The sequence below is a fragment of the Mercenaria mercenaria genome, chromosome 3 (assembly GCF_021730395.1).
Source record: "Mercenaria mercenaria strain notata chromosome 3, MADL_Memer_1, whole genome shotgun sequence".
Taxonomy (NCBI): Eukaryota; Metazoa; Mollusca; class Bivalvia; order Venerida; family Veneridae; genus Mercenaria; species Mercenaria mercenaria.
The window spans coordinates 84,744,086-84,768,103 of record NC_069363.1 but is presented as its reverse complement, the minus strand read 5'-3'; the positions used below and the strand labels follow the sequence as shown (position 1 = coordinate 84,768,103).

Genomic DNA, 24,018 nt, shown 5'->3' with positions numbered 1-24,018 from the left:
ATTCAGTTAGAAAACTTTCCTTTGTCGTTAGTAGTACTACAAATGCTTGAATAATAGGGATATACTTCAGACTCAATAATAATCTCTACTGTTAAACATTAGCTAAATGTGATACTTAATTCTATTTAGTAAAATCTATGAATTTGTTATAAATTTGCACTAACACATTGTTGGACAGTTATATCGTAAAATGATGTCGTCAGACACGGCTGCAATCGTCATCTCACTTAATCTGGACTACATTAAGTTACTCAATGCCGAAGATAAGTTAGTAGCTAAGACAAGTTCCGTTCCCCGAAAAAAGAGTAGATGTGTGTCCATAAGACACAGGTGCAACCCCCACCCCCCCCCCCGCCCACCCGATCCCCACATTTTGACATACATGTGGCACACACTTCTACTTTTTGACGAAGTAAAGGGCCATTATTCTGGTCTTGCAAACTGAAGAAAAAACTCAGGTGCACAAACACACATGCTGGATAATATTTCTACGTGGTTTCATGACTAGATGATTTTTGAGACATATGCAACACAAGCACTTTACATGTATTTTTTACTAAGTCAAGGACCATAACTCTAATCTGGCTTAGTGCAATCCCAAATAGAACACCAGGTACGCAACATCACATGCTATGTAACAATTCTCTAATGTTTTATGACTCTAAGTCAAATACTTTCTGACTCACAAACTTGTATCGTATATATTTTGACATTCAAGGGCCATCACCCTGGTCTGGCTGATAAAGATCCGGAACAAAATCCCAGGTGCACAACTTCTCATGCTGAATAATATTCATACGATGTTTCATGACCCTAGACCTTATACTTTTTGAGATATATGCGACACAACTTTTATGCCTTTTTATGCATATTTATTTACTAAGTCAAGGGCCATAACTCTGGTCTGACAGAGTGATATCTCTAACAAAACCCCAGATGCACAACTTCACATGCTGAATAATATTCGTGTAATGTTTCATTATACTGGCCCGTTTAAATACTTTTTGAGATACATGCGACACAAAATTATGCCCTTTTTTATAAGTAATTTACTAAGTCAAGGGCCATAACTCTGGTCTGACTGTGTGAGACCCAAATTAAACCCAAGGTGCACAGCTTCCCATGCTAAATAACAATCCTGTGAGGTTTGATGACTGGGTCAAATACCTTTTGAGATATGAATGCCACAAATTCGGACGGACGGACGGACGTTCCTACATACGAGTATTTATGTGGCTACTCTTGTTCTCTCTATTGTCCTTTTAGCCACGAAAAAAAAATAGCCACATAAAAGCTTACGTAATGCATGCCATCAAACAAAAAGTACAGTTACCTATTGTTTCTATAGCCACCTACGTAAAGAAGGACGGACGGACAGACAGACGGGCGGACAAGGGCAACTCTAAGTGCCTCCCCCACCCCAACCTAAAAAAGAAATGGGAGTGGGCACAAAAAATATTTTAAGTTGAATTTCGAATATCTCGTTCAATCCATTGGAATTGGAAATACTTCATTTCAACATTAGTTTTTTTGTTGCTTTTTTCTCCATAAATTAGCTGACAAAAGCATCTAAAGCAGTGCAGCAAGGGTAAATCATACACATACAAATATATCGTAATGTCTTTGTTGTGCAAAAAGTTATCATATTGCATGTAAACCAGTTTTCGTGTGCAAGTACAAGGGAAGTAAACTAATAGGTATCTTTTCTTCTAAGTACTTGCTAGGGGCAAGAGTTGTCTTTCCTTCTTGTTAACACGTATAAAATAAATCTCAGAACTTCAGTTATTGTTCATAAAATTCACATTTGTAATATATTTTGTTGTTAGGTTTTTTTTTGTGTACGACTTAAAAGATCAGTTTCTAGGCTTTTTTTAATGCGTGTCTGTCAATGAACATTTCAGGCTCTATTATTCTTATGTGCACAGTTTCCGAATAAACAGAATTCATAAGTTGTTATGTTATTAGTTATACTAGCGTATCAGTAGTTTCATGATCAGGGGCACGTGGCTAGATCCACAAGAGTTTACTCTCAACATTTCTTTGGCTATGGCGATGATTTCCATTTGGTTGAGGGTACCACAGAAATACTGGTAAAAGTTCTTTTAGCTCGTGCCACTACAATCAGTCAAGCATTGAGAGGATCTTATGTGATGCTTTAACCAGGTAGTCCTCAGGTTTTTTTTTTATTTACCTGAACCAGTCAAGAAATCCATTTTAACAATCGAGAGTGACCTTCTAGGATATTCGGACCAAGCTGTGATGATCAAAAGTGTTCAGAGAGAAGTCATTTAAAGCTTTTTTCTATTTAAGCTATTATAGCGCCCCTAAAACCTGTCAGGCTGAACCACATGTACAAATCTGAGAGAGAACCTTTCTTGGATGTAAAACTTTGATGTTCAGACATTTCTGCCGAGCGTTACAAAATCTCATGGCGACTATCCAATATTTTCATGAAAAGCATTTTATTAATATATTTATCTCATCCCTGTTTAGTAAACAAATTTTACTTTTTCTATCATAATGGCAAACACTTTAGAGCCAATAAAGTTGTACAAACTTCTCAGGACTGATGAATTACAAGCAAACATGCAGAATGTTTTTGAAATATTTTATTTATTGTTTCATTCCTACCTTGTTAAAATGTCAACAAAGTGTATTAGTACAAACACCTGCAAAACATACATCACTGACAAATGTTAAAATGCTTTGTAAGCTATATACTCCTACTCATTTGCTCAGAAAAGTCAAATATTATGCTCTTCACCATTTATTCAAATAAGTATGCTCATATCAATCATTTACTCAGGAAAAATAAGATATACACTCTTAACCATTTACTCGAGGTAAGAATGCCTAAACAATTATCGGAAAATATATATCATGCTTACTATTGCTTAGTAATTGAATATGCTAAGTATATTTTATCAACAGAAGTAGCTCTTTAATCATATAGGAAAGAAAATATTCAGATATATTATGCTTACTTACAGTAAGTAGCCTAAAAATTTACTTGGAAGTAGGTATTTCTCAGGTACTATTTACTTTAAAGTTAAAATGCTCAAAACAAGAAAGATCTATGCTCTTTACTCAAGTATTCAGGAAAAGAAAAATATCCAGATATATGCTCTGACTAATTTCCTTAGTAAAAGTAAGATATATGCTCGTATATATTTATTCAAGAAAAGAATGACACATGCTCAAAATAATTTACTCTATATAAAGATAAACATTGCTCTTGCGTCTTTTATTGTTTGTGTATGGTAAAATTGTTTTTCCAAATCAAAATGGTGGATAGTATACTAGTACTGATTCCAAAACGAACATTTTAGTCACAAACTTGTTTATCGGGTGGCTATGTAAATACAACTGTATAAATGAACCTTTTTTTTGAAACTTTTACATGAGCAATTATTATTTACCTGACAAAACCGTAACAGATCTGCAATACACTTATCGAAAGTTTTTTTCACATTTTCTTTTACAGCTTCAAAATGGAAAAATAATGTTTGAATATTCAAAGTTTCTACAAAAGTTCTAAGGCTAAGATTCTAGAATATCATATGAGCCGTGCCATGAGAAAACCAACATAGTGGGTATGCGACCAGCATGGATCGCAGTCTGGTCAGGCTCCATGCTGTTCGCTTTTAAAGCCTATTGGAATTGGAGAAACTGTTAGCGAACAGCATGGAGCCTGACCAGACTGCGCGGATGCGCAGGCTGGTCTGGATCCATGCTGGTCGCATACCTACTATGCTGGTTTTCCCATGGCACGGCTCATATAATCTAAGTCCTTATAAAAACAGTGACAGTCTTAAAAGAATTTTTGTTTTGATTTTTTTTTATCTTTGTTTCAAAATAGATATATCCAATAAGAAAGTTCTGTTTTCCGATGAGAAAAACTTCAAAAGACCTACTTTCCCCTCACAGTAATAACCTCCCCTTGTGATACATCAATCACTTCTGTCACAAATATCATTTAATGATGAAAATAACATGGTTGTTGCAAAGAAATTCAAATACAATTTTATATTCTATTTGTTTTGTTTTTCATATAAACACCAAAATCAGTCTTTTCTCTTTTGAAAATTTTCAAAAAATTTTCAATAACCAATGTCTAAATAAAACAACAGTTTCATCAAAATTCTATTAAAAATGTGAACGATGACGGCAAGTGGTTTTGCCTTTGCGACCAGTGCAGACCCAAGATTAGCCTGTATGTCCATGCAGGCTGATCACAAGTCTGCACTGTTCGCTATTCAGTCAGTAAATTTTCAGTGAACACTGAACAATGGACCAGTCCATTTTAGAAATTTAACAGGGTAATACTATAAGGGGAGGAAACTGCGAAGTAGTCTAACTTTCTAAATCTAATACAACTCATGGTTATAATGACTGAGATCAAACTATGTTCAAAATGAAAACTAGTGAGTGTTAAATACATACAAACACAAAATGAGCCGTGCCATGAGAAAACCAACATAGTGGGTTTGCGACCAGCATGGATCCAGACCAGCCTGCGCATCCGCGCAGTCTGCTCAGGCTCCATGCAGTTCACTTTTAAAGCCTACTACAATTAGAGAAACCGTTAGCGAACAGCATGGATTCTGACCAGACTGCGCGGATGCGCAGCCTGGTCTGGATCTATGCTGGTCGCAAAGCCACTATGTTGGTTTTCCCATGGCGCGGCTCAAATGGTATAACAATAAAAATCTAAGAAACTAAAGCACCTTAAATAATGTATACATGTGCGATTAATTTGGCACCAGTAAGTTTTACATGGAATTAAACTCTTCATTTTTAGAGATTACAGTGTTTCAGACACCAGCCAAAACTGCTGCCATAAAAATTCTTACTAGCCCAAAAGAAATTTTTATAAGTTTTTAAGAATCCAGTTTACTTTTACTAGTTCTTATGCTAATTTTGATCACTATTTACAGGCAGTGTGAAAAATGACAGCACTATAAAAATCTGTTTTAAGTAACCACTGCTTCACTAAAAAAGTTTCTCAATTGTCACAAGAACTGAAGGGTTAACTTTCAGCTTTCCCCTCATCAAAGTTTGAGGTCAGCTGCCTAGCCTGAATTATAATATCCCAATATAAATATTTTAAAGAACATTTCAAACAAAGTAGAAATGAAAAACATATTAAGGAAAAACGGAGTTTTGCTATTTATATGCTTTTGAAATGATAAGAATAGACAATGAAACCCTGAGTCTGAAGAAACACACACAAAATAGTGTGCTGAAGATGATAACTTCATGAACTTAAAATGTAAAATCTTTGCATGGTAACTAAAGCTAATCTCCAATCAGGTATTTCATATTTTGTGCTCCTTCACAAGTTTTAAAGTCGTGAAATTCTTTTTGCTTCATCTTACATTGTCTATTTTACACACATAAGATTCATTAATTTTGTTAACAGTGTTTTTTTGTCTTCAAATTTTCTTCACTATAGTGCACTGCCAGATATGGTGTACACATAATCAAAAAGGCCAGCCAAAATAATTTAAAACATCTTTCTGAATTACGATATTATCTTGTGTCAATGCTTTCTAATGGCTAAAAATGTGTCTCTCAAATGAAAATCTGTGCAATTGCTTTTAAATGTTTCCCATTATCACTCCCATAAGATTGAGTATACATGTCAGTGGAATAAACTGGTATCTATAAAGAAATTTAAAGGATTTTTATCCTGCTTTTATTCCTTACAAATAATCTTTACCTACCTAACATCTACAAAATTCTTCAAAAAAATACAAAACTTCTCATCAATCGGATCTTTTTATTTAATTTAGTGGGGCACATTAAAAATAACGTCATTATCTCAAATTAAAATATCTATGTACAATGTCCTAAAAACAATATTATTGCTGTATATATGAAATTGATTAAAATAATGAGCAATAAAAAACAAGCTTCAGTCTTCTATACAAAATACAGAAATCAAATAAAATACTATGTGGTAATATACAAAAGTTGTTACATGGAAACTTTTAAGTAAATAAATGACAAATTGAATTAATGAATTGCCTGTTTTCTTTCTGTTTTTCTTTAAAATTTTAAAATTGATAAGAAGAGGACAACAGTAAGCTGTTGCTTTTTGTCCTATTCCTCGATTACTGTTTTGTAAATATTTTATCAACTGGTGAAGTAAAATATGTTTAAACTAAATAACCAATCAAACAAATCAACAAAAATATAAATCTACCCATGATTTTCATTACAAACGATAACTTCTAAACACATCTGACATGACAAAAGATGCTGTTTTTTTTTTTTTGTCAGCAGTGATTTTGTTTTTATTAGATTCACAAATATGAATTCTCTGTTAACTTTAAATGCAACGCAACGGAAAATATTCAATAAAAATCATCAAGTTTTCTATAGTTTTTATCTGAAGCTGTCATTGTATCATTAGAAGCCTTATTTATATAGGCGAGGTTTATTTCAACTTATTTCTTATCTTACTTAACTGTTAAAGCTTATCTCTAATAATCACTTGAACATAACACTCCTTTCCACAATTGCATGATGTGTTTCATAGATCTCGTCGACAGAAATTCTTATGCAGTACCGACTGGCATACACAAGCTTTGTGTCAAAATTTTTATTTTCACTTTCATCCGATTTGTACACCGTCTCTTTTCTCTCTCCATCTTGGTCAGTTTTCTTACATTATCTTCAAGGTACATGTATATTCTATGGAAGACTGAGTCTGCACTTGAGATAAAAATTGTCATTTACAGTCTAAAATAGTATGCTGATATCATTTATCTACAGCCAGTAACACTGTATGTTGACCTCCTGCTGATACTTGTATAACTTTCCTGAAATGGTAAAAAGAATGATTATTTTTGGAATCAGTTTTCTACAATAAAATTACATAATTCCACTGGCAATTTTATGCGCGAGATTGGGAGGGGTATTTTTGAAATCAATTGCGTGCTACAAAATCATCATTTCAGTGAAAATATTGTATGTGCATGCAATGGATGTTGGGATAGGGAAGGGAGCTAGCTGTACATAACATAATTTTTTGGAAGTGTACATTTAATATGAATTTTTTAATTTGTAAATGTGTAAAACCAATAGGAAATCTGTGATACTTTGAAGTTCTTAAAATTCTATTATTTTCACTTGTAATAAAGTATTATTTAACTCTTGTACAAATTTCATGAATTTTTATGAGTATTTATTTACACTATTTTACTCAGACAAAGGAAGTAGAAAGAGGCTCCTTCATTATATTCAATCTCGCTAGTGCAGTCGCTATTTAACTTTATGCGAAAACATCAAAATATCTTACATAGCCCAAACCTGGCTTATGAAGGTCAGGTTAGCAAAATCAAGAAACTAATGAACCCATGTCACCAAAGTAATAAATACTATTATATATTATATATAATACTATATAAATAATATTATTTAAGCATTTCTATAAAGTAGCCTTACTTTAACAGTAGGTGGTTCACAATTCCACCTATGCCTGTTCATGAACTGGCCCCGTGTTCACAAAACATTTTTCGTTCTCAGCTGAGTTTGAGTTTGAAATTTTAATATCAGTTTTACGAAAACTTCAAGGTTAAATTCCAACTGAGACTGACCATCAATACCAAATAGCCACTTGAAAATAGTTATAAACTTAAAATTTAGTTTTAAACATGCTATTTGGATACAAATGACAAATAAAGTTTCATTATCAAACTCAGCTGAGACTGAAAATGTTTGTGAACACAGGGCCAGAACAATCCCACTCCAACAACCCTAAAGAAATCCTACAGAGCATACAAAATATTTACCTCTCATTGAGTTGCTTTCCGCCCATTTTGCTTGGTACCCAGGAATCCTCATCTTCTCCATTACCCAGCTGATTACTGGTTCCCATTCCCCAGCATGCTACTGAACCTGCAAAATAAACGATGAAAATTTTGAAATCACTGTCAAAAGTTTTATACACAGTAACTGTCTTAGTCCTCTGTATTGAAGTAACGCATTTTCAAGGCTCTTAAATTTTTGTTTTAGTGATTTGCTCACTGTTCTGTGGTAAAAACATACTAAAATTTGTACCTTTACTATAAAATCTGCTGACATGAGTTTTTGGTAAGTAAAAATCTGCTGACAGTTTGAAACCTTACCATTACAGCTTACATATAAAAACTTTATCAAAAGTTTTCAAAGTTGAAGAAGGGATATAACTTTGTCAAGTGTAAGTAACAAGGAGCATTTATTTCATGACGCTTAAGATTTATGAAGACAAAAACAGCACAAAAGTTTATGAGAAACCTGCTTACAAGCAAAAACTTCTGAAATTTAAGTTAAAAAGGGGCACAATATTGCCAAAATCGAGTTATGAAACTTGCCATGCAAGATAACCTCATAATGTCAAAGATGTGTGTGGTGTTTGGGAACATTTGGTCTAGCAGTTCCAGAGTATCAAGCTTACTTGTGTGTAAGCAAAACTTTCGCAAAATTTCTTCACTAAAAAAAGACACACAAGTTAGACATTAATTTTGTACATTTTATGAAACCTGCTTTTTGTGAAATCATCTCAAAACATCTTAAGCTTTTTTATGACTTTAAAAGCATAGTTTAGATACTAAGTAGTTTCTATGAAACCTGCTTATATGCAAACCTCAAATTTTCTCTGTAAAAAGGGGCATAATCTTCATAAAACAAATGTTATGAGTTCAGTCTTGCCCTGTGATGCCAAAGACATATGAAATTTGAAAGCTTAGGTGCTTCTGACACAGACAAGTGTGTCAACAAAAGCTCAACTATCTGAAATACTTTAAATAGCCAAACTTAATATCCATGTAGATGATAGTACCAGAATATAGTAAGCTGCATAACTATATGCATCCAAATGAACCAACACACAGTTAACCCTACCAATGTTTCTGTATTGGACTTTTTTTTTTTAATATTTGACAACTTCCACACCTAAATCAGAAGTTTAGTTATGGATAACTTAAGACATATAAATCTTCTGTCAAACTGTGTTGGAAAATAAACGCCTATCTCAGAGATCACACCCCTCTAAAAATCTACTGAAAATAGTGAGGCATCTTGAAGTTCAGAAACAATACTTTCTTAATAGTCTAGGTTTTTTATAACTCATAGAAATTCTTACCATCTTCAAGGAGAGCAAATGACACAGACTGTCCTGCAGATATACTGGTACATTTCTTCTCCAATTTAACCAATGATGGTTCTTTCTTCTCTCCGCTATCTTCACCAAGTCCAAGACGGCCATAATCTGCCCTGCCTAGAGTATACACATTTCCTGAAATAAAAGGAAAATGTTAAATTTCAAAATGACACAAGTGTCTATGAGCCGTGCCATGAGAAAACCAACATAGCAGCTTTGCGACCAGCATGGATCCAGACCAGCCTGCGCATCCATGCAGTCTGGTCAGGATCCATGCTGTTCACTTTTAAAGCCTACTGCAATTAGAGATACCATTAGTGAACAGCATGGATCCTGACCAGACTGCGGCTCATTTGTTTCTTTCAATGGAACTGTTTATGGTGGTAGTATTCAAATTCCTTTGAATTTACAGTGATTTAAATTTTACTGACTATTAAGACCGAATATTCCCCAAATCACACAGCTTGATTGGTTTTATATACAGGATAGTCTGGCCTCTACAGGCTTTTAATACACCCATGTCATTCATATGTAAACTGAAACATTAAATCGTTTTTCAATAACCCTAACATAAACCTAGAAATTTAAAGATATGAGTAATATGAATTTATGGTAGTTTGTCTCTCTGTTCTAGACAAAACGTCTCATGTTATTCTTATTGCCCAATGTAACAGATGCTAAATCACTCAGTATTACACCACTATCATTTAATATTCTATAAAGCAAAGTCCCTGACATATCAGTTTTTTACAGGGATATAAATTCATAGATTTAAACTTCTGGAGATATTATATTAAACACAGGAATTTTGTTCTGTTTTTGTGGAATAACACAACCAGGAAATAATATCCCAACCCCAGCCAAAAAAACACAAATGATGAAAATCTATACCTTCATTGTCCTGAGCTACGGTGTGATGTTGTCCTCCTTGTATACACACCCAATTCTTCTTATCAAAAGACTTAATTTTCTCTGGCACAAACCGGTTTGTCATATCACTGAATCCTACAAAAAAATAAATGCAATGCAATTAATTTAAGTGTTTTTTTTTCTTAATTATCCTCACAGCTTTATTATTTTCAAGAAATAATACACATCTATACCAAACAATGATTTGTAGTTTAATAAATCCACTGTCTGGAATTCAGATGCAAAGGAATTTTATCATGAGGACGCAGTCTGTGTGATATAATATGCATCTCAATATTTGCCTGTTTTGCATGTGGTTTTCTTTTCCAGCATGCCCCTACGACTTTTAATGCTCTGACCTAATAACTGTGATGGCAAGCAGTGCAGCATGTTTTGCAAAATAACACAGTTTCAAACTAATAATGTTTAATACGGAAACAAATTGGGTTGTGTTAGAATGTATCTTTTTTAATACAAAGACAAGAGGACCATGATGGTCCTGAATCGCTCACCTCTTCCCACATGACCCAGTTTTGAGTATGACGTCGTTTTTTCTATTATTTGATATAGTGACCTAGTTTTTGAGCTCATGTGACCCAGTTTTGAACTTGACCTAGATATTATCAAGATAAAAATTCTGACCAATTTTCATGAAGATCCATTGAAAAATATGGTCTCTAGGTTTTTCTATTATTTGACCTATTGACCTAGTTTTCGAAGGTACTTGACCCTGTTTTGAACTTGACCTAGATATCATCAAGGTGAACATTCTCACTAATTTTCATGAAGATCTCATGAAAAATATGGCCTCTAGAGAGGTCACAAGGTTTTTCTATTTTTATACCTACTGGCCTAGTTTTTGACTGCACATGACCCAGTTTCGAAACTGACCTAGATATCATCAAGGTGAACATTCAGATCAATTTTCATGAAGTTCCATTGAAAAATATGGCCTCTAGAGAGGTCAAAAGATTTTAATAATTTTAGACCTACTGACCTAGTTTTTGACCACAGTTGACTCAGTTTCAAACTTGACCTAGATATCATCAAGATGAACATTCAGACCAACTTTCATACAGATCCCATGAAGGGTATGGCCTCTAGAGAGGTCACAAGGTTTATTATTATTTGACCTACTGACCTAGTTTTCTAAGGCACGTGACCCAGTTTCAAACTTGACCTAGATATCATCAAGGTGAACATTCTGACCAACTTTTATGGAGATCCATTCACAAGTATGACCTCTAGAGAGGTCACAATGTTTTTCTATTTTTAGACCTACTGACCTAGTTTTTGACCCCACATGACCCTGTTTCGAGCTTGACTTAGATATCATCAAGATGAACACTCAGACCAATTTTCATACAGATCCAATGAAACATATGGCCTTTAGAGAGGTCACAAGGTTTTTCTATTATTTGACCTGCTGACCTAGTTTTTGAAGGCACGTGACCCACTTTCGAACTTGACCTAGATATCATCAAGGTGAACGTTCTGACCAATTTTCATGAAGATGTCATGAAATATATGGCCTCTAGAGAGGTGACAAGGTTTTTTTTATTTTTAGACCTACTGACCTAGTTTTTGATAGCACGTGACCCATTTTCGAACTTGACCTAGATATCATCAAGATGAACATTCAGACCAACTTTCATACAGATCCCATGAAAAATATGGCCTTTAGAGAGGTCACAAGGTTTTTCTAATATTTGACCTACTGACCTAGTTTTTGACGGCACGTGACCGAGTTTCGAACTTGACTTAGATATAATCAAGGTGAACGTTCTGACCAATTTTCATGAAGATCTTGTGAAATATATGGCCTCTAGAGAGGTCACAAGGTTTTTCTATTTTTAGACCTACTGACCTAGTTTTTGAAGGCACGTGACCCAGTTTCGAACTTGACCTAGATATCATCAAGATGAACATTCTGACCAACTTTCATAAAGATCCCATGAAAAATGTGACCTCTAGAGTGGTCACAAGGTTTTTCTATTTTTAGACCTACTGACCTAGTTTTTGACCGCACGTGACCCAGTTTCGAACTTGACCTAGATATCATCAAGATGAACATTTTGATTAACTTTCATGAAGATCCCATGAAAAATGTGACCTCTAGAGTGGTCACAAGGTTTTTCTATTTTTAGACCTACTGACCTAGTTTTTGACCGCACGTGACCCAGTTTCGAACTTGACCTAGATATCATCAAGATGAACATTCTAACCAATTTTCATAAAGATCCCATGAAAAATGTGACCTCTAGAGAGGTCACAAGCAAAAGTTTACGGACGCACGGACTGACGGACGGACGGACGACGGACACCGCGCGATCATAAAAAGCTCACCTTGTCACTTTGTGACAGGTGAGCTAAAAACAGATCTGAGTCAAAAATCATCATACCTAAGGTAGTTCTGCATGGTTGCATGGTTAGAATAAAAGATTCTACAAGGTAGGTTAAACCTCTATATTTAATCAAAGCCTTGAAATGTCTGATGTTTGCAGGTTTTTGGTAGATTTATTTTCTGTTTAAATGCCAGTCTTTGAATATACATGAATGAGAAACAATGTGCCTCATATCTAAGATGAACTCTGCCTGACCCAACTTGTGATGTAACCATGGGCTGGAATACCTTATCACTGACTGATCTTATATAATCTAAATGGTCAGTGCGAGTGGATACACGTTGAATAAGAACTGCTTATTCATGGATAATTCATCCGCATTGTTCATGAATAGGACTATTTTGTGTAGCACATGAACATCCTTTGGATGTGATTCGGAATCAAACAAAAATGCTATTATTGTCAGAAATACACTTAACCAAATAAACCCGCAACCAAAAACCATATTAAGAAAATCAGGAAAATAAAAAGATAGGCATGATTTTTCACTACTGGTATCAACTTGTTTTAAACTTGTCTAATCAGCTCACCTAACTGGAAGTAGTTGTTCAGACCCCAGCCGTAAATTTCTCCTGTGTTTTTCTCCTTGGCAAATGTAATATACTGTCCCGCCCAGATGTCAGAGAAAACTGATTTCTTTTTCCTGAATCTGACAGGTTCTGGTGTTAAAATAGATGCTGAAATACAAAATAATAGCACTGTAATCAGGTTTTACATAATTTTCTTGTCTAATCATTACGCTTCAAACTCAGGACCACTGAGACAAGTTATTTGTTTTATAGCATCTTATGTAACATACTTTCATTTATGTTCTACACAAGTTTTCCACAAGCAGCAAACAACTTCTCAATATACCATATATACCCTTATTAACACCTCTAGGGGCATTACATTTACTGGCATTTAAGGTCCAAGTTCAAATTTTTTTTTCCCCAAAGGTGGGTTCATTTTAAGGTAAATACTTCTAAAGAAAGAAGTTTAACACTTTTGTAGTGCTGGTATTAATTTATGACCTTAATCCAGTTCAGATTTTTCATTGATTAGGGAGAGGCCGTTAATTAAGGATATACGGTAATTAAGAGATAGATGAACAACACACACAGCTTTACTGAAAATTAGCATAGAAAAACTGTGCTCAAGAATCAGAATTTGCAACTTTGATTCATAAATCTATGCTCTACCTACTGAATAATTAAATGAAAGGAAACCATTTCTGATTTCCATTTCTGCATTGAAGTGTCTGTGCACCACAACAAAATTAACTGTAAGTCAAATATCTTGTGTGCCTAATCAACTTTACGCACTTAACAGGTGAATGCATTGCAGCATACATTACTCTAATATCAGTTGCATAATCATTGAAAGGCAGTGAACCATTTCATTTTTAAGTGCACCTACAAGCAAAATTGGCTGGATGCAATTTAAGTAATTAGTTTTCTATATTATATCTGTCAGAATACATTAGTTCACGTTATTAATATTTAAAACTATTTAATAAACAGCAGCCAAATTTAATCAGATGAAGTGTATTAGAAAATACTTGAATATAACAATAAATGTATAAATGAAGTGACTGTATAACATGCTACAGAACCATTAGCAAATATGGGAACGGGTAACACTAATGTATAAATGCAATGACAAGTGTGAAATCATTAATATTTGTGGGGGACTAATTTTCGTGTGTTTCGTGGGTGAGTCAATCCACGAAATATAATAATCCCAACGAACAAGTAAAATTCCCATTAATTTTTTGTTCAAACGTTTAAATCCACAATTTGATCAAAACCACAAAATTACATGCCCACGAAATAAAATGATTTTACAGTATATCAAGAAAAAGACATAGTGGACATATTCAGAAGTATAAATTAAAAGTTTGCATCAATCTGGAAAACGGACTATAAAACACATACTTGAAGCAAAAATCATGCAAAGAATATCTAATCACCTGTCATTTACTGTTTTGATATACCAAATCTGTGATAATGCTTTTTTTCTCCCTTTTTGTAATTTTTGATGGAAAATACCCTTCTGAATGTGTTTTTGATGATTAATTCATAATTGTTCCAGTTATTTAGTTCCTTATACCAGCTTTGAAGTTCTTTTAATTGGTTAATAATATCAACTGTGCTATAATGCACAATTATTTTAGTGACTCATACAATATCGGGTCATATTCTACAGCCAACTAGTCAACAAGTGCTTTTATTCTATGACACTATCATCTTTTTAAATTCAAATTCCTAAATGATAATTACTGACCAACATTTCATATTTTTAATACTGAACATACCTGACTTTATGTCACTTACATAATAAAGGCAATCATGCAACATCTTTTATTGACAATACAAAGCAAAACCATGTATCATATTGATTAGGTTATCATACTGCCAAGCTTAACTACAATAAAATCTGACAACCGTTCAACCTACCTAGTCCTTTCCTTCCCCCTCGTTGTGAGAAACATTCTGCTACTCGTCCAAGCTGTCCTTGTTCAGCACAACCTATAAATACAGAATTTTAAAATGTTAGCTGTCTGGATCATAAGTCATACCAAATACAGAATTAGACCACACACACTTCAGGCAATATCTTGGTAGAAATACCTACTGCCAACCAGCTTAACAATTTCAGGTGGAAACAAACTGCAAGATATACTTAGCAGGTTTACAGCCCACAGTGGCTGTGGGGCAAGCAATTCAATTTCAGGTAAGTAATTATTAGGCGAAGTATGCTAAAACAGAATATTTAACTACTGTTTACTTGAATGCTAAGTTCAATTACATGACACTCAGTCGCCAAAAGGCTACTAAAAAGCTACTGAAACTATTTTATTTCAATGAATTATGTACAGTATACGACATACCACAGGTAAATATTTCGCCTACATCTGACAAACAAACAAGATGATCTCCCCCTGATGTAATTTTGACTATAGTTTCTCCTTCTATCATTGTCATAGGTGTATTCTGTATACCGTTTGTTGTGAAGCCCATAGATCCACTAGCATCCTGAGAAAAAACAACAAAAACATTAATAGGTCTTAAAGAAGGCAATGTACTTGTATACAGTGCAAAATCTCTAATTTTCAAATAATTTCATGGTTTGGAAAGATTTTTTGATAACAGGCAAATGTCCCTCCATCCCTAATATCAATAGTCAGGTTTCAATTACATCGGGCACTTGATGTTTATAACAACCACATTCATACTTCTAACTGTCGTAATCTTTGTCTGAAACAGATATATTGGTTTTAGATAATAAACCATATTAAGTGAACTAACTTTTCTTACAAGTTTTTAAGATTCCTGACACATTCTAGTTACCCTTTTATGAGCAACAGAACAACCTTATTCGTCATGGAGATTTTTTCAACTGACATTTTGCCGATTACATATATTCAGGCACAAGTGACCCCATTTCTTTTCTTTGGTTTAATGTGTATCTGTCAGTTACTTGTCAGTTTTCCCGAATTCTGTAATATTATTTGAGCTACTTTCAGACATTTTCCTAACCCAGAAAGAATAAATTTATAAACAACAACAACAAATACACACCCTGAAGTTTCCCCATGCAAACACACGACCATCTTCCGACAATGCTGCTGTATGACTATCACCTGCAGAGACTTGAACAATCTTGGGTAGTCCATCGACTTTTCCTGGTAGTGTCTCACTACCCTCTTCTGATGTGTCTCGACCAAGTGTTCCTTCATCATTGCATCCAAATGTATACACCTGAAAAATTCATATTAACAAATTTCTCAACCAAATTAACACACATGTACCACATCTATGTTTTGTATTACCCACTTTGATGAACTACACGTAAATACACCAATTCATACCTTCACATGCAATTGGCCCACAATTTTTATTTTCTCAGGGCTTTATAAAATTGTTTTCTTTCTCTGACTGTACTATGTTGCCCCACTACTCTATTCTCATTAAGTTGCAACAGCCAATGCTTAAAAGGTCAACTTAGGTGAAGTATTCAGTTGAAGTATTTTCAAGTGTTTACAGATTTTGAAGAGAAGCATCATAATATTAAATTTTGCAGACTTGTCTGAACTTCTTTTGAGAATTTTCATGCCTATTTCCAAGTATTTCGAACAGATCAATTACAAATATATATGAAAAGGTTGCAAAAAATATTTGTCAGACCTTCTCCACATTGAAGTGTATGTAATTATATATATGTTTTCACTGTTCGTCATATCTGTCTGTATGCTTGTTATGCCATGATGGGCTAATAGCCTTATGGAATAAATAAAATAAAACTGAAACTGAAACTATGAATGTAATATTTACCTCTCCTTTTTCTGTCAGACACACTGTATGCATTCCACCGCCACACACCTGTATCACAGGATCTGGTATATTAACAAGACCTGGGCGTGCCTTCTCAATCACGTCCTCTCCCAGGCCTAGTTGACCAACATCTCCCTCCCCACATACAAGAACTTTCCCAGGAACACTCCCATGACATGGATGGTGCACTGAAAACAAAAAAGCATGCAAAAAGTCACATTTTATACAAAAATTTTCCATTATATTTTGTCTCTTTCAGTCTCTTTTTTAAAAGGGGCATTTGTGATGATCTGACACACAGCAATCTTTATAAACACTAAAATTTAACTGAAAAAAAAAACACAAAAATTCTCCAAGTAACCTACCATCTATCTACAAGTCATGTTATGAAAAAAATTCTTATACTTTCAGTTTGAAAGATAAAAAGCCATTATCTAATGCTACCTTTTTGTCTTTTCTTTGTTTGATTATCATCTGACTCTCTGTTTCTCTTTCTTCCCCTGCCTGCCATCTGAAAGTAGAAATATAAATTACCTGTATAACTATTACTGGTTTAAAATTTGAGCATTCAGAAAATGGTGAAAGTTATCTGAGAAAGAGAAATATTTATGTCACTCTGGATTCTGTGCCCAAACTGAGCCTAGTGTCTAGAAAAGTATGTTTTACTCAGTTCACAACTTCGTTAGACATTACAGTGTGAAACCAGTAGCTTTTTTTTTTTTGGCAGTAGCTTTTTCTGTGCATGCCAGTTGCCAACACATAAGGTAGCTGTACATAAAGATAATGTCTGCTTTTATATTCACAATTATACAACACTTTCAAGTTCTTTTAATGGAAGTGTTCTTCAGTTAATTACGTTTGAAAGAAAATGTACAAAATCAAGTGAATGCTGGTATCTGTGAGCAATTAATTTATTATGCAAGTTCTAGATGAATATTGTTTAAGCTCTATAAATTTGCAGAATTTAACATTAAAATAACATACAATGTCTTGATAAAAACAGGTCTGTACTCCTAGACACTTCTTTTTTAATATTCAGCTGTTATTAAATATTCAATTTATTTACCTCTCTTTCTTATATAAAAGTACATACAATAGTATTGCCACTAAAAATAGTCAAAGTCTACGTCAAAAAGATTATACAAAAAATTCAACACTGTCATTAAATACCTTTGGTTTAGTTGACCCTTTAAAAAGGCTTCCAATATTTGTCCCTGCAGATACTATTGTGTTGTCATTACTTCCAAAAGGTGGCATTTTTTTAAAATTAAAAACAGCTCAGTAAAATATTTAAAACAAACTGTATCTAAACTATATTTAAAATCTAAAATAAATTTTCCCTCCAAAAATTTGTAATCCTCTTTATGTACAGACAAGACTGACAACTGTGAAACCAGAACTAATTCTCTTGTATATATATATAATTTTGTCCCCTAATCTAGGTGACTTATGACACCTTAGGGCAAATCTCACAGTACCAGTCAATTATCTGACCCATGACACCTGAGGGAATTGACAGAAGCAATACTGATTTGTGTCAATTTGAGCACCAGTCAACCAATTTGCTAGACTTTAGCTGTAAAACTGTCAAATCTGATAATTAACTCAAGTAAATCACCAATTAACAGGAAATGATCAGGAAATGGAAAGATGGCATCTAATTAAGCTATTATACAATACTCGCTGACATTTACATCTTGCAAAAAGAAAAAAATATTTTTTAAAATTCTTAAAAACTAAAAACTAAAAAAAAAATCAGTTCAAAATTGTTCACTTAAATTTCCACAGCATTTAATACATTTTAGATTTTCACTTAAACTGATTTTACATGTCTAATATGTAAGCATAAATTTGATAAACCTCTGCAAAAGGAACAATATGAACAGAAGAACTATTTCATCATATTCTTTTTTTTTTTTTTTTTTGGAACTGCCCGTTTATTGACGATTATTACATATAGACATATTTTTAACAGTTTACATCAAGACACAAAAAAGCATTACAAAATACAGCTCATAGCGATACTTTTCTAACATATTCTTCTACTTAAGTTATTTCTTTTCAAGTCAAAAGTGTCTAACAGTACATGTATTTTAGAAAGTCTTTAAGAACATGTGTACATAAATTTTTGTTTTCGAGAAACTTAATAAGTATTAAAATATCAGTATACAAGATATTCCAAATGTTCAAATGTTTCATTCTTCTTTCACTCAAAAAATACGATTTATATATGCAGTATGAAATTGTGTTTAATAGTAAGTTAATGTCATTATACTCCTTAACTTCTATCTTATAACCAACTATTATGCTTTTTAAATTTTTAAAAGATTTATTAATTCCACATTTTCTGAAAGTTTTGTCAATTTTAGACCAGAATGAATCTAAGTATTTGCAATTGAGGAAAAAATAGTCATAATCTTCGAATTCATTGCATAATTTGCAACAAGGATTACTTTCAATATTCCATTTAAACAAGTTTGAATTAGTTGCGAGTATTATGTGTACGGCTTTATATTTGAATTGTTTTATTTTGTTGTCAACATTACATTTATTCAAAATATAGTAGAATGAATTCCAGTTAATTTCACAGGACAGAATATCTTCCCAGTATTTATGTATATATGGTTTTGTAAATTTTGAAGAAACAAAGATATTATATATGTCTTTGTTTGTGGTTTCTTCGAGAAGTTTGCCTTTGATACGAATATCGTAATATGTTTTAACTTTAGTATGCACAGACGTTTCAGATTTCATATTATCTTTCCATGAATTAGGCAAAGATTGTTTAATGATATTAATTTCTGCGATCCAATTTTGCTTTCTGGTTAATTTTTCATAGATAAAATTTGGATCTATTTCACCATTGTTTGAAATAATGTCATTTACAAAAATCAAATTAGAGTCAATCCACGCTTTGAAAAACAGGCACTTCCCTTTGTGTTTAATAAATCTGTTTCCCCAGATAAGTTGCTTGCGAATGTCATAAAAAGTGTGTACTTTCTCTGTTTTATCATCTTTTTGTTTTATTTCTATCCAAGTTTCAATTAAATTTTTATAAAATAATGGAATTTTCAAGTTTACGTTTGGAAGGCTTTTAACTGAATCTATGTTAGTATTGAATATGAGAAGATTTTTACCATACTGGTTTAAGAAAAAAGATGGTATTACTTTCCAATTTGCATTTTCTGTTGTTTTTAAGTTTTTAACCCATTTAACTGTCATGGTTTTATAAAAGGAGTAAATATCTATCATATCTAACCCTCCATCTAATCTGTGACCTAATGTTGTCGTTCGTTTTACTTTATCATTTTTTCCATTCCAGAGAAATTTAAAGAACATTGAGTTGAATTCACTTAATATTGTTTTAGGTGGAACTGTATTCTGTAGTAAATATGTTACTTTTGGTAACAAGATAGACTTAATTATCAGAATTTTACCATACATAGTAAGATTTCGTTTATTCCATGCGTTTATAAGTGATTGACATGTGTTTAATTTTGAATCCCAGTTTAACTTGTCACATTCTTTTGAATCATTTCCGAAATGAACTCCTAAAGATTTAACATATGAATTAGTAAATGGTATTTGTTCAAAAAAGTCAAGACTTTTTGTTTTAGAACGTCCTATCCATAAACCATTTGTTTTACTTTTATTTAATTCTAAACCAGAATATTTTCCAAATTCATCGATAATTAATATGGCTGTTGAAATTTTTTAAGAATAAAGTGGTATCATCGGCTAATTGAGTTAATTTTAGAGTTTGGTTAAATTGACTATCTTTAACGGAAATACCTTGGATATTTTCACATTTTCGTATCTTTAAAGCTAAAATCTCGGCAACGATTATAAATAAGAGGGCTGACAATGGACAGCTTTGACGAATTCCTCTAGATATTTTGAAGGAATCAGATTTCCATCCATTATTTAAAATACAACTTGAAATATTCGTATAAAGCACTTTGACCCAGTGTAAGAATGATGTTTTAAATCCAAATTTTCTTAAAACTGTAAACATGAAATTCCATTCAACCGTGTCAAAAGCTTTTTTAAAATCTAAAAATAGAATAGCCCCGTCAATATTTAAAATATCTGTATAGTCTATAATGTCTTGAATCTGTCGAATGTTATATCCAATGTATCGATTCTTAATGTATCCTTGTTGATCTAAACTTATAATTTAAGGAAGAACTTTTGTAGTCTTTTTGCTAGGACTCTAGCTGCAATTTTATTGTCAATACAAAGCAATGAAATAGGTCTCCAATTCTGCAAATTTTCTGGGTCACCTTTTTTGTAAATTAATGAATAAATACCTTGTTTTTGACTGTTTGAAAGTTGACCCTTTTCGTATCCTTCGTTTAATGAATACGTAACAAGTTCTCCAATCAGATGCCAAAATTTCAAGTAAAATTCAACAGTTAATCCATCTAAGCCCGGGCTTTTGTTAAGCTTCATATCTTTTAAAGAATTGAAACATTCATTTATTGAGAATTTGCCTTCGCATAATTCTGCCTGTTGGTTATTTAGTCTTATGTTTTCTGTAAGCACTTCATTTATATAAGAATCGCAGTCTTTACTATTTATATCTATTTTTGAGTCGTATAATGTTTTATAAAATTCAACTTCTGCTTTTAAAATATCTTCAGTTTGAGTTACTGTTTTGTTATTAACTTTTAATGATGTAATAACTTTTCTCACTTGTCGCGATTTTTCTAAACTATGAAAATATTTAGAATTTTGTTCTCCTTCTTCAAGAAACTGCACCCTAGCTCTTATTTGGGCACCTCGAGTTTTGAAATTATATAATGATTCGATTTCATTTTCAAGTCTATTGATTTGTTTTCTTATCTCATCATTTAGCTGATTCTCGGATAAAGAAAGTAGAGATTTTAGTTCTATTTCTAGCTTTTGGATTCTATTATTCCTTTGTCTAGCTTTTAATTTTGAAAACTTTATAGAATATTCTCTTATATCTAATTTACAGAGTTCCCATTTTGTTTGATAATTTTCGGTATGTACAGATTTTATAGAATTTACTATTTTAGTTATATTTTCTATATATTCATCGTTATTTAATAAGGAGTTATTAAACTTCCAAAACCCTTTTCCTATTTGGTATTTTAAGTTTTAAAGAAATTGCCATGTGATCTGTACACTGAATTAGAGCAGGTCGTATATCACAACTTAACGTCATTGGTATTAAAGTTTCCTCAATCAGCCAAAAATCAATTCTACTTTTTTCGGTACTGTTTTTTCTTCTCCAAGTAAACTGACATTTCTCACTGTTTTTGAATTTCCAAATATCTTTTAAATTATGGGATTTTATGAGACTTTTTAAGTTTGAAACAGGTACTGATTTAGGTTTATCTTTATTGGATTTGTAAATACGATCATTCACTGAAAGAACATCATTATGATCGCCTCCTAGGATTTTTACACCTTGACTAAAATTTATCAAGAGCTCAGATATTTCTTTGTAAAAGGAGTTTCTGTGCTTTTTATCATTTGGCGAATATACGCATAAAAGTGTGAAAACATTTTCATGGAGTTCAATGTTTAACAAAACATATCTGCCATTTGTATCATAAGAATCATCTATTTTACTGTACTGAAGTGATTTCTTTATTAAGATAGAACAACCTCTACTATTTGAATTTCCAAAAGAGTGAAACAAATCCCAATTACGAAACTCATCTTTCAATAGAATTTCTAAGTCACTCGAATAGTGTGTCTCTTGTAAGAAAGCAATATCTGTTTTCTGATAACTCAACCACTGAATTAATCGTTGTCTCTTATTTCTGTCTCTCAGACCTTGCGTATTTATCGAAACAAAATGTAACAAGAGGACCATGATGGTCCTGAATCGCTCACCTCTTCCCACATGACCCAGTTTTGAGTACGACGTCGTTTTTTCTATTATTTGACATAGTGACCTAGTTTTTGAGCCCATGTGACCCAGTTTTGAACTTGACCTAGATATTATCAAGATAAAAATTCTGACCAATTTTCATGACGTTCCATTGAAAAATATGGTCTCTAGAGAGGTCACAAGGTTTTTCTATTATTTGACCTATTGACCTAGTTTTCGAAGGTACGTGACCCTGTTTTGAACTTTACCTAGATATCATCAAGGTGAACATTCTCACTAATTTTCATGAAGATCTCATGAAAAATATGGCCTCTAGAGAGGTCACAAGGTTTCTCTATTTTTATACCTACTGGCCTAGTTTTTGAGCTCATGTGACCCAGTTTCGAAATTGACCTAGATATCATCAAGGTTAACATTCAGATCAATTTTCATGAAGATCCATTGAAAAATATGGCCTCTAGAGAAGTCAAAAGATTTTAATAATTTTAGACCTACTGACCTAGTTTTTGACCGCAGTTGACCCAGTTTCAAACTTGACCTAGATATCATCAAGATGAACATTCAGACCAACTTTCACACAGATCCCATGAAAAGTATGGCCTCTAGAGAGGTCACAAGGTTTTTTTACTATTTGACCTACTGACCTAGTTTTTTAAGGCACGTGACCCAGTTTCAAATCTGACCAAGATATCATTAAGGTGAACATTCTGACCAATTTTTATGGAGATCCATTCACAAGTATGGCCTCTAGAGAGGTAACAAGGTTTTTCTATTTTTAGACCTACTGACCTAGTTTTTGACCGCACATGACCTTGTTTCGAACATGACCTAGATATCATCAAGATGAACATTCAGACCAATTTTCATACAGATCCCATGAAAAATATGGCCTTTAGATAGGTCACAAGGTTTTTCTATTATTTGACCTACTGACCTAGTTTTTGAAGGCATGTGACCCACTTTCGAACATGACCTAGATATCATCAAGATAAACATTCAGACTAACTTTCATACAGATCCCATAAAAAATATGGCCTCTAGAGAGGTCACAAGGTTTTTCTATTATTTGACCTACTGACCTAGTTTTTGATGGCACGTGACCCACTTTCAAACTTGACCTAGATATCATCAAGGTGAACATTCTGACCAATTTTCATGAAGATCTCATGAACTATATGGCCTCTAGAGGGGTCACAAAGTTTTTCTATTTTTAGACCTACTGACCTAGTTTTTGACCCCACGTGACCCAGTTTCGAACTTGACCTAGATATCATCAAGACTAACATTCAGACCAACTTTCATACAGATCCCATGAAAAATATGGCCTTAAGAGAGGTCACAAGGTTTTTCTATTATTTGAGCTACTGACCTAGT

General features: G+C 33.1%; 1 protein-coding gene across 2 annotated transcripts in view; it reads right to left on the bottom strand.

Annotated features, from left to right (window-relative positions):
• Positions 1 to 4,038: 4,038 nt before the first annotated feature.
• LOC123525638 (regulator of chromosome condensation-like) overlaps positions 4,039 to 24,018 on the bottom strand; it is a 32,174-nt gene continuing 12,194 nt past the window's right edge. The window contains exons 1-11 of one of the 2 annotated variants that reach the window (XM_053539101.1): positions 17,949 to 18,085; positions 17,223 to 17,289; positions 16,779 to 16,966; positions 16,026 to 16,205; positions 15,335 to 15,479; positions 14,901 to 14,972; positions 12,993 to 13,139; positions 10,040 to 10,153; positions 9,131 to 9,283; positions 7,800 to 7,905; positions 4,039 to 6,827 (exon numbers count right to left, since the gene is read on the bottom strand). In XM_053539101.1, coding sequence (XP_053395076.1) covers positions 6,767 to 6,827; positions 7,800 to 7,905; positions 9,131 to 9,283; positions 10,040 to 10,153; positions 12,993 to 13,139; positions 14,901 to 14,972; positions 15,335 to 15,479; positions 16,026 to 16,205; positions 16,779 to 16,966; positions 17,223 to 17,289; positions 17,949 to 18,035 — 1,320 coding nt within the window. In that variant the 5' untranslated portion in view covers positions 18,036 to 18,085 and the 3' untranslated portion in view covers positions 4,039 to 6,766. Of the gene's footprint in view, positions 6,828 to 7,799; positions 7,906 to 9,130; positions 9,284 to 10,039; positions 10,154 to 12,992; positions 13,140 to 14,900; positions 14,973 to 15,334; positions 15,480 to 16,025; positions 16,206 to 16,778; positions 16,967 to 17,222; positions 17,290 to 17,948; positions 18,086 to 24,018 lie in introns of those variants that run through there. The other variant, XM_053539102.1, reaches the window with a different exon arrangement.